At 54.8% G+C, this 11,137-nt stretch overlaps 1 protein-coding gene across 1 annotated transcript; it reads left to right on the forward strand.

The window, feature by feature from the left end:
- Positions 1-780: 780 nt before the first annotated feature.
- Positions 781-9,188, forward strand: TMEM214 (transmembrane protein 214). The gene is made up of 17 exons (XM_082642101.1): positions 781-955; positions 1,943-2,142; positions 2,708-2,858; positions 3,146-3,280; positions 3,526-3,608; positions 4,055-4,160; positions 4,272-4,353; positions 4,618-4,719; positions 5,095-5,236; positions 5,665-5,756; positions 6,050-6,098; positions 6,293-6,406; positions 6,639-6,756; positions 7,291-7,387; positions 7,571-7,739; positions 7,865-8,016; positions 8,236-9,188. The coding sequence occupies exons 1-17, from the start codon at positions 811-813 to the stop codon at positions 8,360-8,362; spliced, it is 2,064 nt and encodes a 687-aa protein (XP_082498227.1). The 5' UTR covers positions 781-810; the 3' UTR covers positions 8,363-9,188.
- The last annotated feature ends 1,949 nt before the right edge of the window (positions 9,189-11,137 follow it).

Here is an 11,137-nt window from a genome sequence, read left to right on the forward strand (position 1 = left end):
GTACCAGGGCCCCAGATTTTTCTGTGCCTCCTACCAGAAGGACTCTCCGCTCTCTACTTCCTGCCCTCCAAATACTGCCTCTTCCCTCAGGCTCCATCCTCTTCCTTGTTCCTTCAAAACAATTTTTTTTCCCCCCCCCCGGTACGCGGGCCTCTCACTGTTGTGGCCTCTCCCGTTGCGGAGCACAGGCTCCGGACGCGCAGGCTCAGCGGCCATGGCTCACGGGCCCAGCCGCTTCGCGGCATGCGGGATCCTCCCGGACCGGGGCACGACCCCGTGTCCCCTGCATCAAGCAGGCGGACTCTCAACCACTGCGCCACCAGGGAAGCCCCCCCTTCAGAACAGATTTTTATAGCTCATTAAACCCAAAGTTTAATCATTAGCAACAGAAAAGCTAGCACTTTCCTACAAGGAAGGAAGCATTTAATCTTCAAACTCTCCTGGGAGATGAGGAGAACTATTTTCATTCCATCCTTCTTGCACTTCTAGAACGGAAAGAAAAACAGAAACAGTTAAATTGCCACCAAGTCACCCAATGCCTTCACATTTTGCTCAATAAAAGTTGTCTGAATGCAAAAGCCTCTCATCTCAACATCTTTGCCTGGCTGGTTTTTTGCTGCGAAAAGGCCCCGACGCCAACCGACCCCTGGAGTGGGAGAACCAGTCAAACACGAAAGACTACAAGTCCCAGGCTGCCTTGCGGGTGGCGTCACGCGCCGCGAGGCCCTGCGAGGAGACGTGGCAGAGCGCTGCGCGTCCGCGCCGGACCGGAAAGCCCAGGGAGGTGGCCGTGGCGGGAGGGTTGCAGCCATGTCGGCCAGGACGGCTGGTGGGGGGCGCTGGGAGGTGGTGAAGAAGGGGCGGCGGCCTGGGGCCGGCGGCAGTGGTAAAGGCGGCGGAGGGGACCGCCGGGCGCTCGGGGAGGCGAACGGAGTGTGGAAGTACGACCTGACCCGTGAGTACCCACCCGGCCCGCCGCCGCCGCCCGGCCCCGGGCCTGCCCCCACGGGTGGTAGGGAGCAGCTACCCGAGCCCAGAGGGTCAAAACACCCCCGGGCTTCTGGAGGCGCGAGCTCTCCTGCCGATCGGTACCTCCCAGTTCAGCCGGCGCCACCCTGGCGTTGCCTATTTTGAGCCTCACGGGAGGTAGACAGCGCGAGGGAAGTCGCTGTCCTTGCCTGTCAAATGAGTAAACTGAGGCCCAGCGAAGTTAGATGGCTTGTCCAGGATCACATGTCAGAGGGGACCGGGATTCTGGTTTTCGGACGCTCAGCTGACTGCACATACGCCCTACCAGCTGTTCCCGGGCCCTGGCCTGGCCTCTCCGGGCAGGTGCCCGAGAGCTGCGGAGAGGCATCCTGGTTCATTATACACGGTGCCCCCGTCTTAAGTAACCAGCAGGCCGGGGGTGGGCGTGGGGACTGGGACGCACACGAGGCCTTGCACTGGGAGAAATGACCCACCACACACTGTCCACACCCACCAAGTGTTATTCTAAGTGGTGCCGGTTTCCTCAAAGCCTCCTGGAGGAGTGGAGAAAGCTTGCCACTTGTTGATTGTAGAGTTGTCACATCTGAACCAAAAGGAACTGGGGTAGAATCAAGATGGAAAAATCCTGACCTCCCAGACTGGTAGCCATTCAACAAAGAAGCCAGCCCTCTGTATCCCACCCCCGACCACCGATTCTCACATACTCTGATCTCCTAATAAAGAAACACCTCATCTCTGTGAAAGAGCCCATGAACTCACGAGCTGTGATTATTGAAGAAGCAGCCAGGAGGGCTCCCTGCCCTGCTCCTTAAGCAGGACAGCAAGAAGGGGCTTTGAGGCAGGATCCTCCCTGGAGATGAATTAGGTGACAGTGTGGAGGAAGGGACCACTGTTCCTGTGAGGCCCTCCTGACTCAGGGCTGCCCCCCTTTCTCTGCCTGTCATTACCCCAGCTCCAATCCAGACGACAAGCACCCTGTATGAGCGGGGCTTTGAGAAAATCATGAAGCGGCAGAATAAGGAGCAGGTTCCACCCCCTGCTGTGGAGCCTAAGAAACCGGGGAACAAGAAGCAGACTAAGAAGGTGGCCACGCTCACCAACCAGAACCAGAAGCAGGGCCGCTTTCGCAGCCTGGAGGAGGCACTGAAAGCTGTGAGTGTGCCTAGGCTTTAGGCAGGGCAAGAATGAGGACTCGAGGAGTAGAGAACATGAGAGGAGCGGGAGGGGGACAGGCGGCTCAGGGACCTGTGGAATGTGGGACATTGCTGGCTGAGAGGAGGCGTTCAGGAAAGGATGGAAACCCCAAGGGGTACAGTGTTTGCACTTAGGATGGAAAGGAAATACGTTTATAGAGAAACATAGATTCGTGAGAGGAGAGCCTTGAAAATCCAGAGATACAGGGAGGATTTAGAAAAACTGCTTGTGGTTCCTCTCCACAGGGAAGGAGGGAGCTTTCATTTTCCGTCTAGTCTTCTGTTTTTCCCCTTGAACATGTGAAGGGCCCAAGAGTATTAGTCCTTGAGATCAGCAATTGCAGCTGTCATGTTCTCTGTTTCCTAAAGATCTGGATTCAGCAAAAGCGTGACATTCCACATACTTTCGTTTAAAAGCAGAAACCTTTTGTTCTTCCTACCACCACCTAGTTCAACCATTTTCCCACCTCTACCCCATTACTCTGTACCCACAACTCACCATGAGGGTCCTGTGTCGCTGGCAGCTGGACCTGGCAGCTCTGCAGAAGGAACTGGACAAGAGCCAAAGCGTGTTCTCTGGGAACCCATCTGTGTGGTTGAAGGACCTGGCCAGCTATCTCAACTACAAGCTCCAAGTACCTCCAAGTGAACCCACACTAAGCCAGCATACTCACGGTTAGTTCTCCAGACAAGTTCAAGGAAATTATGAAAGGGCTGTGCGTAAGCACGTTACTTAGTAACTGAGCCCAGTGCCCCCTACTGCCCTGATTTACATGGGTGATTTCAGCTGTTCTCACATCATCATGGCTTAAAAGTTTCCAGACCTCATTGAAATAGGGAGGGTGCCAGCAACAGTGCAGTGACCTCTGCCTCCACTTACCGTTCTCAGGGGGCAAATCAGAGCTCTCAGAGCTGGCAGAGGCTTCTGGTCCTAGCACTCATACGAGGCCTATCGGCCGCAGATTATCCCTACAGCCTGGTGAGCCGGGAGCTGCGTGGGATCATCCGAGGGCTACTGGCGAAGGCAGCGGAGTCTGTGGAGCTCTTTTTTGACCACTGTCTATTCACCATGCTACAAGAGCTGGATAAGACGCCAGGTGAGAGGGGCCCGTGAGGAATAGCCCAGTCCCATCTGGGGAGTACCCCCTTTTTCCTGCTTCAGGAGTAGCTGGGTGGTTCCGTTTCAGCAGAGAAATGTGCTAACCTCAACACTCTTTTGGAAAAGGAGGAGGATGTTAGGACTCACTGGGCCTGGGTTCTGGGCTCTCGGCTGTCAAAAGGGAGGTTACAGGTTTGGGCTGCTGATTAGTATATGTAGGTCTGAGAATGTATATCTCTCCAGGGGAGTCACTGCACGGTTACCGCATCTGTATCCAGGCCATTCTGCAGGACAAGCCCAAGATCGCCACCATGAACCTGGGCAAGGTGAGCTCAGGGTCGTGGTGGGGACATTGGGAGGCTAGGACTGGGGAGGCTGGGCGGAATCTATACTGTTAGACCCAATTAAGGGGTAGTGGGAGGTCCTGTAAGACAGAAGATCACTGTTAGTGCTTTTACTGTGTCTACTGTGTACGTTATATGAGGTGGGTACTGCTGTTATTATTCCCATTTTGTAGATGAGAAGATTGAGCCACTGAGGGGTTCAGTAACTTTCATAGAGTTGGTCCACTAGTAAGTGGCAAGTATCGGTGGAGGCCACGGCCTGGCGCTGGAGCCTGCGCTCCGAATCGCTCCGCCACGCTGCCGTGCCGCTGCCCTGTCCCGCAGCCTGCCCCTCCTCTCCCAGTTGACATCTCTCTCCCTCCCCGGCTTTGGGGGTGCTCCTGGCGCTCTGCCCTACCCCAACCTGTCTCCCCCACCGGTCTCCTCAGTTCCTGGAACTGCTGAGGTCCCACCAGAGCCGACCAGCAAAGTGTCTGACCATCATGTGGGCCCTGGGTCAAGCAGGTTTTGCCAATCTCACCGAGGGACTGAGAGGTAACGAGGAAGTGGGGAAGAAAGAGGGAGGTTTTGGAGCCAGCAAGTTACTCTTTAATGTTCTCCGTGGATCCAGGCCTGAGGCTTCCTCCCTGACCTTCGTCTCCACAGTGTGGCTGGGGATCATGCTGCCTGTGCTGGGCATCAAGTCTCTGTCTCCATTCGCCATTGCATACCTGGATCGGCTGCTCCTGTGAGTAATGGCAGGGAACAGCAAGGCCAAGGCCCAGGGCGTTTTCCAGTGGCTGTTTCAGCAAAATGGGATGCTGTGGTCCTGGTTTCTGTAGATGAGAGGAGAATCAGGCCCAGCTCCTCCCAGCTCAGAGTGTGATGGTGAAGAAGGAAGGGGAGGGGGAGGGGGCAGAGTTCATGCCCTTTTTCTTGGATGTTATTCTTAGCTGGGTCCATGGCCCGGGCAGGTGGTCCCCAACAAGCCTGTTTCTTTCTTCCTCCACAGGATGCACCCCAACCTCACCAAGGGCTTTGGCATGATTGGCCCCAAGGACTTATTCCCACTTCTGGACTTTGCCTATATGCCCAACAACTCCCTGACTCCCAGGTAGGGCTGCCCTGGGTCACACGTGCTGTGAAGGATCCCAGCAAAGGGTTAGGAGTGGACAATATATGTCCCTTCCCCTCCAGGCACTCTAGATCTGAGATGATCAACCTGCAAGTACAAGGGATCGTTGAACCCCTGGAATTATATGGGCCCTCAAGTGTGATTGGCATGTGGGCATTTTCCTGGGGAGGGGACCCATGACTCTGAGCAAATTTTCCAAGAAGTCTCCGAGTCTAGAATGATGCAGAACCATCACAAGGCCCTTCATGACTGCCCGCCTGGGGCAGGGTGTGGACTCTGAGGCAGGCAGAAGGGACACAGCGCACAAATCCATTTAGAGCCTGTGCCTGGTTCTCCTCTCAACCCCCTCCACAGCCTGCAGGAGCAGCTGTGTCAGCTCTACCCACGACTGAAGGTGCTGGCATTTGGGGCGAAGCCGGAATCCACCCTGCACACCTACTTCCCCTCCTTCCTGTCCAGAGCCACCCCTGGCTGCCCTCCGGAGATGAAGAAAGAGGTGAGGAAATGGTGGGAGGCTCCTTTTCCTTCCCAGGGGTCTGCTACAGAGGTCCTTACCTGCTGACAAAGGCCCTGCTTCAGGGAGCCCGTTTTCTGGGCATCCCCTTAGCTCACTCCTGACAGCCGCCTGCCCGGCTCCCTCATGCTCTGCCCTCAGAAGATCGGAGCTGAAAAGAGACACATTCAGGTCTGGCCGGTCTCTGATATCCTGCCCCTTGCAGACAAGTGAACTTCAAGCTCAAGAGCCCTGGCCTCCCCCTTTACAGCCTCTCGGAGAGTTTCGGGGCATGGGCACAATTTCTCCATCCTTTAGGGTGGGTGTGTTGCCCGGATGGCCTCACTTAGGAGAAGGGGATTACCTCCCAGCAATCCCTGCCACCAGCCCCGGACCCCAGCAGTCTCTCCCTTCTCCCGTCCCCTGTGCAGCTCCTGAGCAGCCTGACCGAGTGCCTGACGGTGGACCCCTTCAGCACCAGCGTCTGGAGGCAGCTGTATCCCAAGCACCTGTCACAGTCCAGGCAGGTGGGGGTGGGAGGGTCACCTGCCCCTGATCCACACAGAGAAGCCTTAATTCACGCTTCTGGTGTGTCCCTGTCCTAGAAGCAGAAGGGGGATGTTTGTCACTTGTTCAGGCTCATGCCCCTCAAGTTCAGCGGGAACATTGCTGGGAGGCCTCTAGGAAGCTGCTCCTCTACAGGGGGCGGGGAGGTGGATATCTTTCAGCCTGAAGGAGCAGGGCCTCGTGGACGACAGAGGGATGGAAGGGGCCAAGTGGGCCTCCTGATTGGAAGGGGTTGTGCTTTCCCCACAGCCTGCTGCTGGAGCACTTGCTCAGGTCCTGGGAGCGGATTCCCAAGAAGGTAAGGAGCTGGGAGGACATGGCAGGCTGAGCCTCGTCTGGGTTCTGGGTTCATACCCTTCAGCCACTGTCCCCCCTTTCTGAGAAGGTGCTCTGTTAGCATATCTGGCATGGAAAACGAAGCAGAAGGGAGGCTCAGGGTTCCCTCCTGGGCCAAATCTTACGATCCCAGCCTAGACTTTTCTTACCCTGTAGACACAGAAGTCTTTGCAAGAAACCATTCAGTCCTTCAAGCTCACCAACCAGGACCTGCTAGGGAAGAGCAGCTGCAGAAACCAGGATGTCATCACCTGTGACGCGGCCTGCAAGGTGCCAGCGCCCAGCCCTCCCCCAGCCCCACAAACTGTTCTGCGTCGCTGTCTCAGCACGCCCTGGGGTGGGCCTGTATCCCATTCCTGCCCCACCTGTCCTTGGAGCCCGCACTACCTCCTGGGTAATGTGAAGGCCGGATCCTCTCCCTGGAAGGCCTAGCTCGAGGCCTGCCTTACGAGGCCAGGAGCAGCGCCTCTCCCTTCTGACCGCTGCTCTCTACCCCTTCTAGAGTCTGCTGCAGCAGGCACGGGGCCTCTGGCTGCCCTGGACGCGGCTGCTCCTGTTGGTGCTGGTCTTTGCCGTAGGTTTCCTGTGCCATGACTTGCGGTCACACAGCTCTTTCCAGGGTAAGCAGGGATTGGCAGGCAAGGGAGATAGCCTGGGGCTCTCTATGGGGACACAGAGCTGCATGTAGCACCGCCCCCCCACAACACAATCCAGAACAAACACATTTCCGACATGTTTCTGTCACACCTCAGATCGGACAGGTGCTTTGCAGTATAGAAATGCTTGCATATTCATGGTCTCATCTGAGTAGATGTTATCTTGTTTTTAACTTCTGAGGAAATTGAGGCTCAGAAAGATTTACCAATTAGCTAAAATACAGCTAGGAAATAGAAGGGCCGACCCTCAAACCCAAGGCTTCTTGACGCCTAAGCCCAGGGCTCCACCTGGCTGCACCCTTCTTGCTCCCCTGGCCTGCATCCTCCCCCCGTGTGTGCTCCAGAGCAGACTGGAGGCAGCTCTGCAGCTCTGCAGCCCCAGGAGCACACTGAGTCCTGCCCCATCCCTCACTGGGTCTGCCCTGGGGCCTGTAGTGTCTGTCTCTCCGGTCCCTTCCCCGCTCACCTCCCAGCTCACCCGAGGCCCCCTTTACTCAGCCTCCTTTTCTGGCCGGTTGCTTCATTCATCCGGTGTCTTGCCTGCTGGCCAACAAGCATGTACCAAGATCTACTCCTACAGCCTGCAAGGCTACAGGTGAGCACCTCCTGGGGAGGGGTGGGGTGGGAGAGAGAGGGCTTGTGTGTTCAGGCATTGACAATCAGTGGGAAGTGATGGTGGTTTTCCTCTCCCAAGGCCTCCCTTGCCCCAGCTGTTCTTGGGCCAAATTGCCTGGGAAAACTCAGAGACCTCCTTCCTCCCCTGTGTCTTCTCCTACAGCTGGCTGGAGGAGACATTGCCGGCCTGGGGTTCCCACTTGCTGACCATGGTGAGGCCCAGCTTGCAGCTGGCCTGGGCCCACACCAGTGCCACAGTCAGCTTCCTTTCTGCCCACTGTGCCTCCCACCTTGCCTGGTTCGGTGACAGCCTCACCAGCCTCTCCCAGAGGGTAAGCCAGAGACAGGGAGGTCAGAGAAGGCTGCTCTCGCCAGGGGCTGAGTTCTTGGGAAGGTGCAGCCCCATGTGGACTGCATTCCCTGGCCACTCTAATCCCGTCCATTCTCCACGGTTCAGCTACAGATCCAGCTCCCTGATGCCCTGAACCAGCTGCTCCATTCTCTGAGGGAGCTGCTCCTGTTTCTTTACCAGAACATCCTGCTGCCCACGTGGCACATGCTGCTTGAGGCCCTGGCCCGCGTCCAGGAGCACTGCCATGAGGCTTGCAGGTGAGACCCTCGCCCGGGACACCAGCAGGAGGCCCGTGGCCGCGCGCCCTTTCTCCAGGGACAAGGCTCCTCTGTTGAGTCTCTCGCTCTGCCCTGGCCCCTGCTCATCCCTTGGCCACTCTGGGATGCGGGTTGTGAGTGGGAGCTACAGCCCTGTGACTTGACGCAGCTGCACATCACCGCTTTCCAACCTCCACAAATGTTCTGCTTTCCTCCCAGAGGTGGGGTGACCTGGGACTGCGTGAAGACACAGCTCAGTGAGGCTGCCCACCAGACCTGGCTCTGCCTACAGGACACCACAGTGGCCTTCTTGGACTGGGCACTTGCCATGATATCCCAGAAGTAGGCCCTGCCTCCCTGGCTGCTGGGTTCTGTCTGGAGCAGACCATCTGAGACTGCTGGCGGGGAGAGGGTGGCAGTTCTGCATGGGAGTCTTTGTTACATGGTGCCTGAGTTCTGTCTCCTAGGCAAGTGGTTGGCTGCCTCTGCCTCAGTTCTTCCACTTTGGCAGCAGCTGAGCCCAGGGGTATCTCAGCCTCCTACCCACGATTCCACTGAGCACTGCTCTGCCCGATTGCACACAGCTCGCAGCCTCTGTCCTTGGGCTGGTAAGCCTCTCTCGCCTCCTCTCTTGTCTCCTGCTCTCCACTTCCTTCTCTCTCATTCCTGAAACCTCAAACAGCTCATCTCCAAAGAGGTGGGACTCCAGCAAGTGGTTTCTGCCTTCTTCTGACAAATGATTCCTGCTCCCAGACTTCAGCCGCCGCAGAAGAAAGAAAGGGACCTCCAGAAGGATCCAGAAGAATATAGCACCTCAGTGGGTGGCAGCAGCTTCGTCTGTACCCACACCCTGGGTGTGGCTGTCAGTGGACATGGAGGCCTGGGTGGAAAGGCCTCTCACCTCAACATGCTCAACTTAGCTCCTTCAAGGCCCCTCACTGGCCCTTCCATTGTGGTCCTACTTCCTCGCTCTCCGTTCCCCTTCAGTGCTGGGGGATCTCTGCCTCAGTGTTCAGCCTTTCTCTGCTGCCCACCCCTACCATCTGTCTGGAGAGCAGAGCCCAGGTAATCATGTGCCTTGGGCCCAGGGAACCTTCCAGCAGTCTGATGAGACAGGATGTGGCCCATGGGTGGAATACTCGGTGGAATAAAGGACACAGGTTTGATTTCTAGCTTTCCTCTGTGCCTCTTCGTACAGGAATTCCTGTAGTTGTGGACAGGAGGACGAAATTGGAGCACCTGCACGTTCTTGAGCCCCCTGCCCTCCTGAAGGTTGTAGCCACTGGCTGTAATTGAGCTTCTGGCAAGGAAAGCCCATTCTAAAGTTTGGCCTGTCGAGGGTTCTAGACACACTCCTCTTGCTCATGTATTGTCTCACTTGTCCCTGTGATTCGCGTCCCAGGATTTGCCTTGGTAGCTTGAGTATTTTATGCTTGGAAAAGTTGGGGAGAGTCTCCTAGAGGAATTCTTGGCCAGTGACCAGCGGGTGTCTCCTTCGTTCCCAGGACCTTAATTTATTAATTCGTTCATTTTATAGGCAGTGAGTGAAAGGTTTAGAACTCCAAGAGTCAAGGGTTTATCACCAAAGTCCCTTTTAATTTTTGACTTGAGACTAGTAATTAGCTGACTGCATGGGTTTTCGTTCTCACCTCAAGCTTCTTTCCTTGAACGTTTCAGAAAATATACGCAGTACTGGAGGTGCACTGCCCGCCCCAACTTCCATGGGCTGGTGTCTGCTTCCATCATAAACACCTGAGATGGCCAGCTGCCACTTTCCCTTTCACAGGCTGCCCTGAGATGCTGCCTCCATTTCCAGCAGCAAGATTATAAAGAAGCAAGCGTAGAAAAATCTTGGTACAAGGTGAGGTCGTGAGGACTACAGCATCTCACATTTTTGTTCTCTTTCCTTGTTAGGATGTAACTACATTACCACATTGGGAAGAACCCTGCTCTTCTAGTGGCAGTCAGCCATGACCGTTTTTCCCAGAAAAAAAGAAACCCCACCTGGCAAAGGACCAAGGTTTAGGACCGCTAGGCAGGACTGTCCAAGGGCCCCAAGACATGTTCCGTTGCCTCAGTTCTTCCTTACCAAGCAGATGGGTTCAACTCTTAAGAGTAGTGAATCCTTGTAACTGTCCTGTATTCAAGGCAAATTGAAGAAAGGGGGGTGGTGTGAGCTTGGGTTGGCACAAGCGCAGGACCAGTAAAATGATAACACTCTGTCCTACGATGACATTGAGTCCAGCCAAGGCTGCTGGACTGGATTTTCAATCTAGCAACTGAGAGAATCCCACTTACAAGTGCTTCATTGGTTTCTAATGTGTGTACTATTTCTACCTTGTTAGGTTCATTTAATCTCTGACATATGATCCTGGGATGCAACATTTTTCTTTAACTCAGGCAAACTGGGGTCTCCACAGCCTCTCACAGGGACACTGACACCTTAATTGGCTTTATTCAGTAGACACAGTGGTTTGACCTGATAACTGGAATTGTCAGAATTTTTCCTCTGTCAGTAGTCCAACACTACCTGCTGTCCATTAAAGCTAGACCAGACATCCAGATGTTTCACTTTAGCAGAACTGTCAACGAACAGGAATCCAAGCTGAGCCAGTTAGTTGAACCAACCAGTATGGACTGGTGGAGTACACTGATGCTGGCAGGTGGGCAATCACACTGATAATTGGTGTTTTTGGCAATAAACTGACACCTGAAAGATCACTTCTAGACATTTTAACTTTTCACACACAGGTGGAGTTTTACAGAGAACATACCATGTAACTGATGGGCAGTTTGAGTATTGTTAACTAACTAGTTATTACTAGTTCTTGTACAAATTATATCGTGTGACTCATTAGAAACACTTCTTTCCAATTTTCCTAAGTCTTAAATCATGTTTTTGGTTTCCTCTGGTCATGTGTACCCCGTCTACAGCTTCAGCTTTAGAGCAGGGCAGCTTGATGGGGAGCCTTACTATGGATAGATAATGTTGCTAGACTCACGCCTGTGACATTGGCAGTCCATTCCCAAATGGCTCCACTCTTAGAGTGGAGTGTTTCCCACAGAAATAGGCATGCCTACCCTGCCCTATTCCAGAATGACCCAGTTGTCAATTATACAG

Source organism: Mesoplodon mirus (assembly GCF_964341445.2).
Source record: "Mesoplodon mirus genome assembly, chromosome: 14".
Classification (NCBI taxonomy): Eukaryota; Metazoa; Chordata; class Mammalia; order Artiodactyla; family Ziphiidae; genus Mesoplodon; species Mesoplodon mirus.

Coding starts and splice junctions, on each gene's coding strand:
- TMEM214 (XM_082642101.1), top strand. CDS start 811: ATGTCGGCCAGGACGGCTGGTGGGGGGCGCTGGGAGGTGGTGAAGAAG. Junction 7,388..7,570: donor TACAGCCTGCAAGGCTACAG/GTGAGCACCTCC, acceptor CTTCTCCTACAG/CTGGCTGGAGGAGACATTGC. Junction 7,740..7,864: donor TCACCAGCCTCTCCCAGAGG/GTAAGCCAGAGA, acceptor TCCACGGTTCAG/CTACAGATCCAGCTCCCTGA.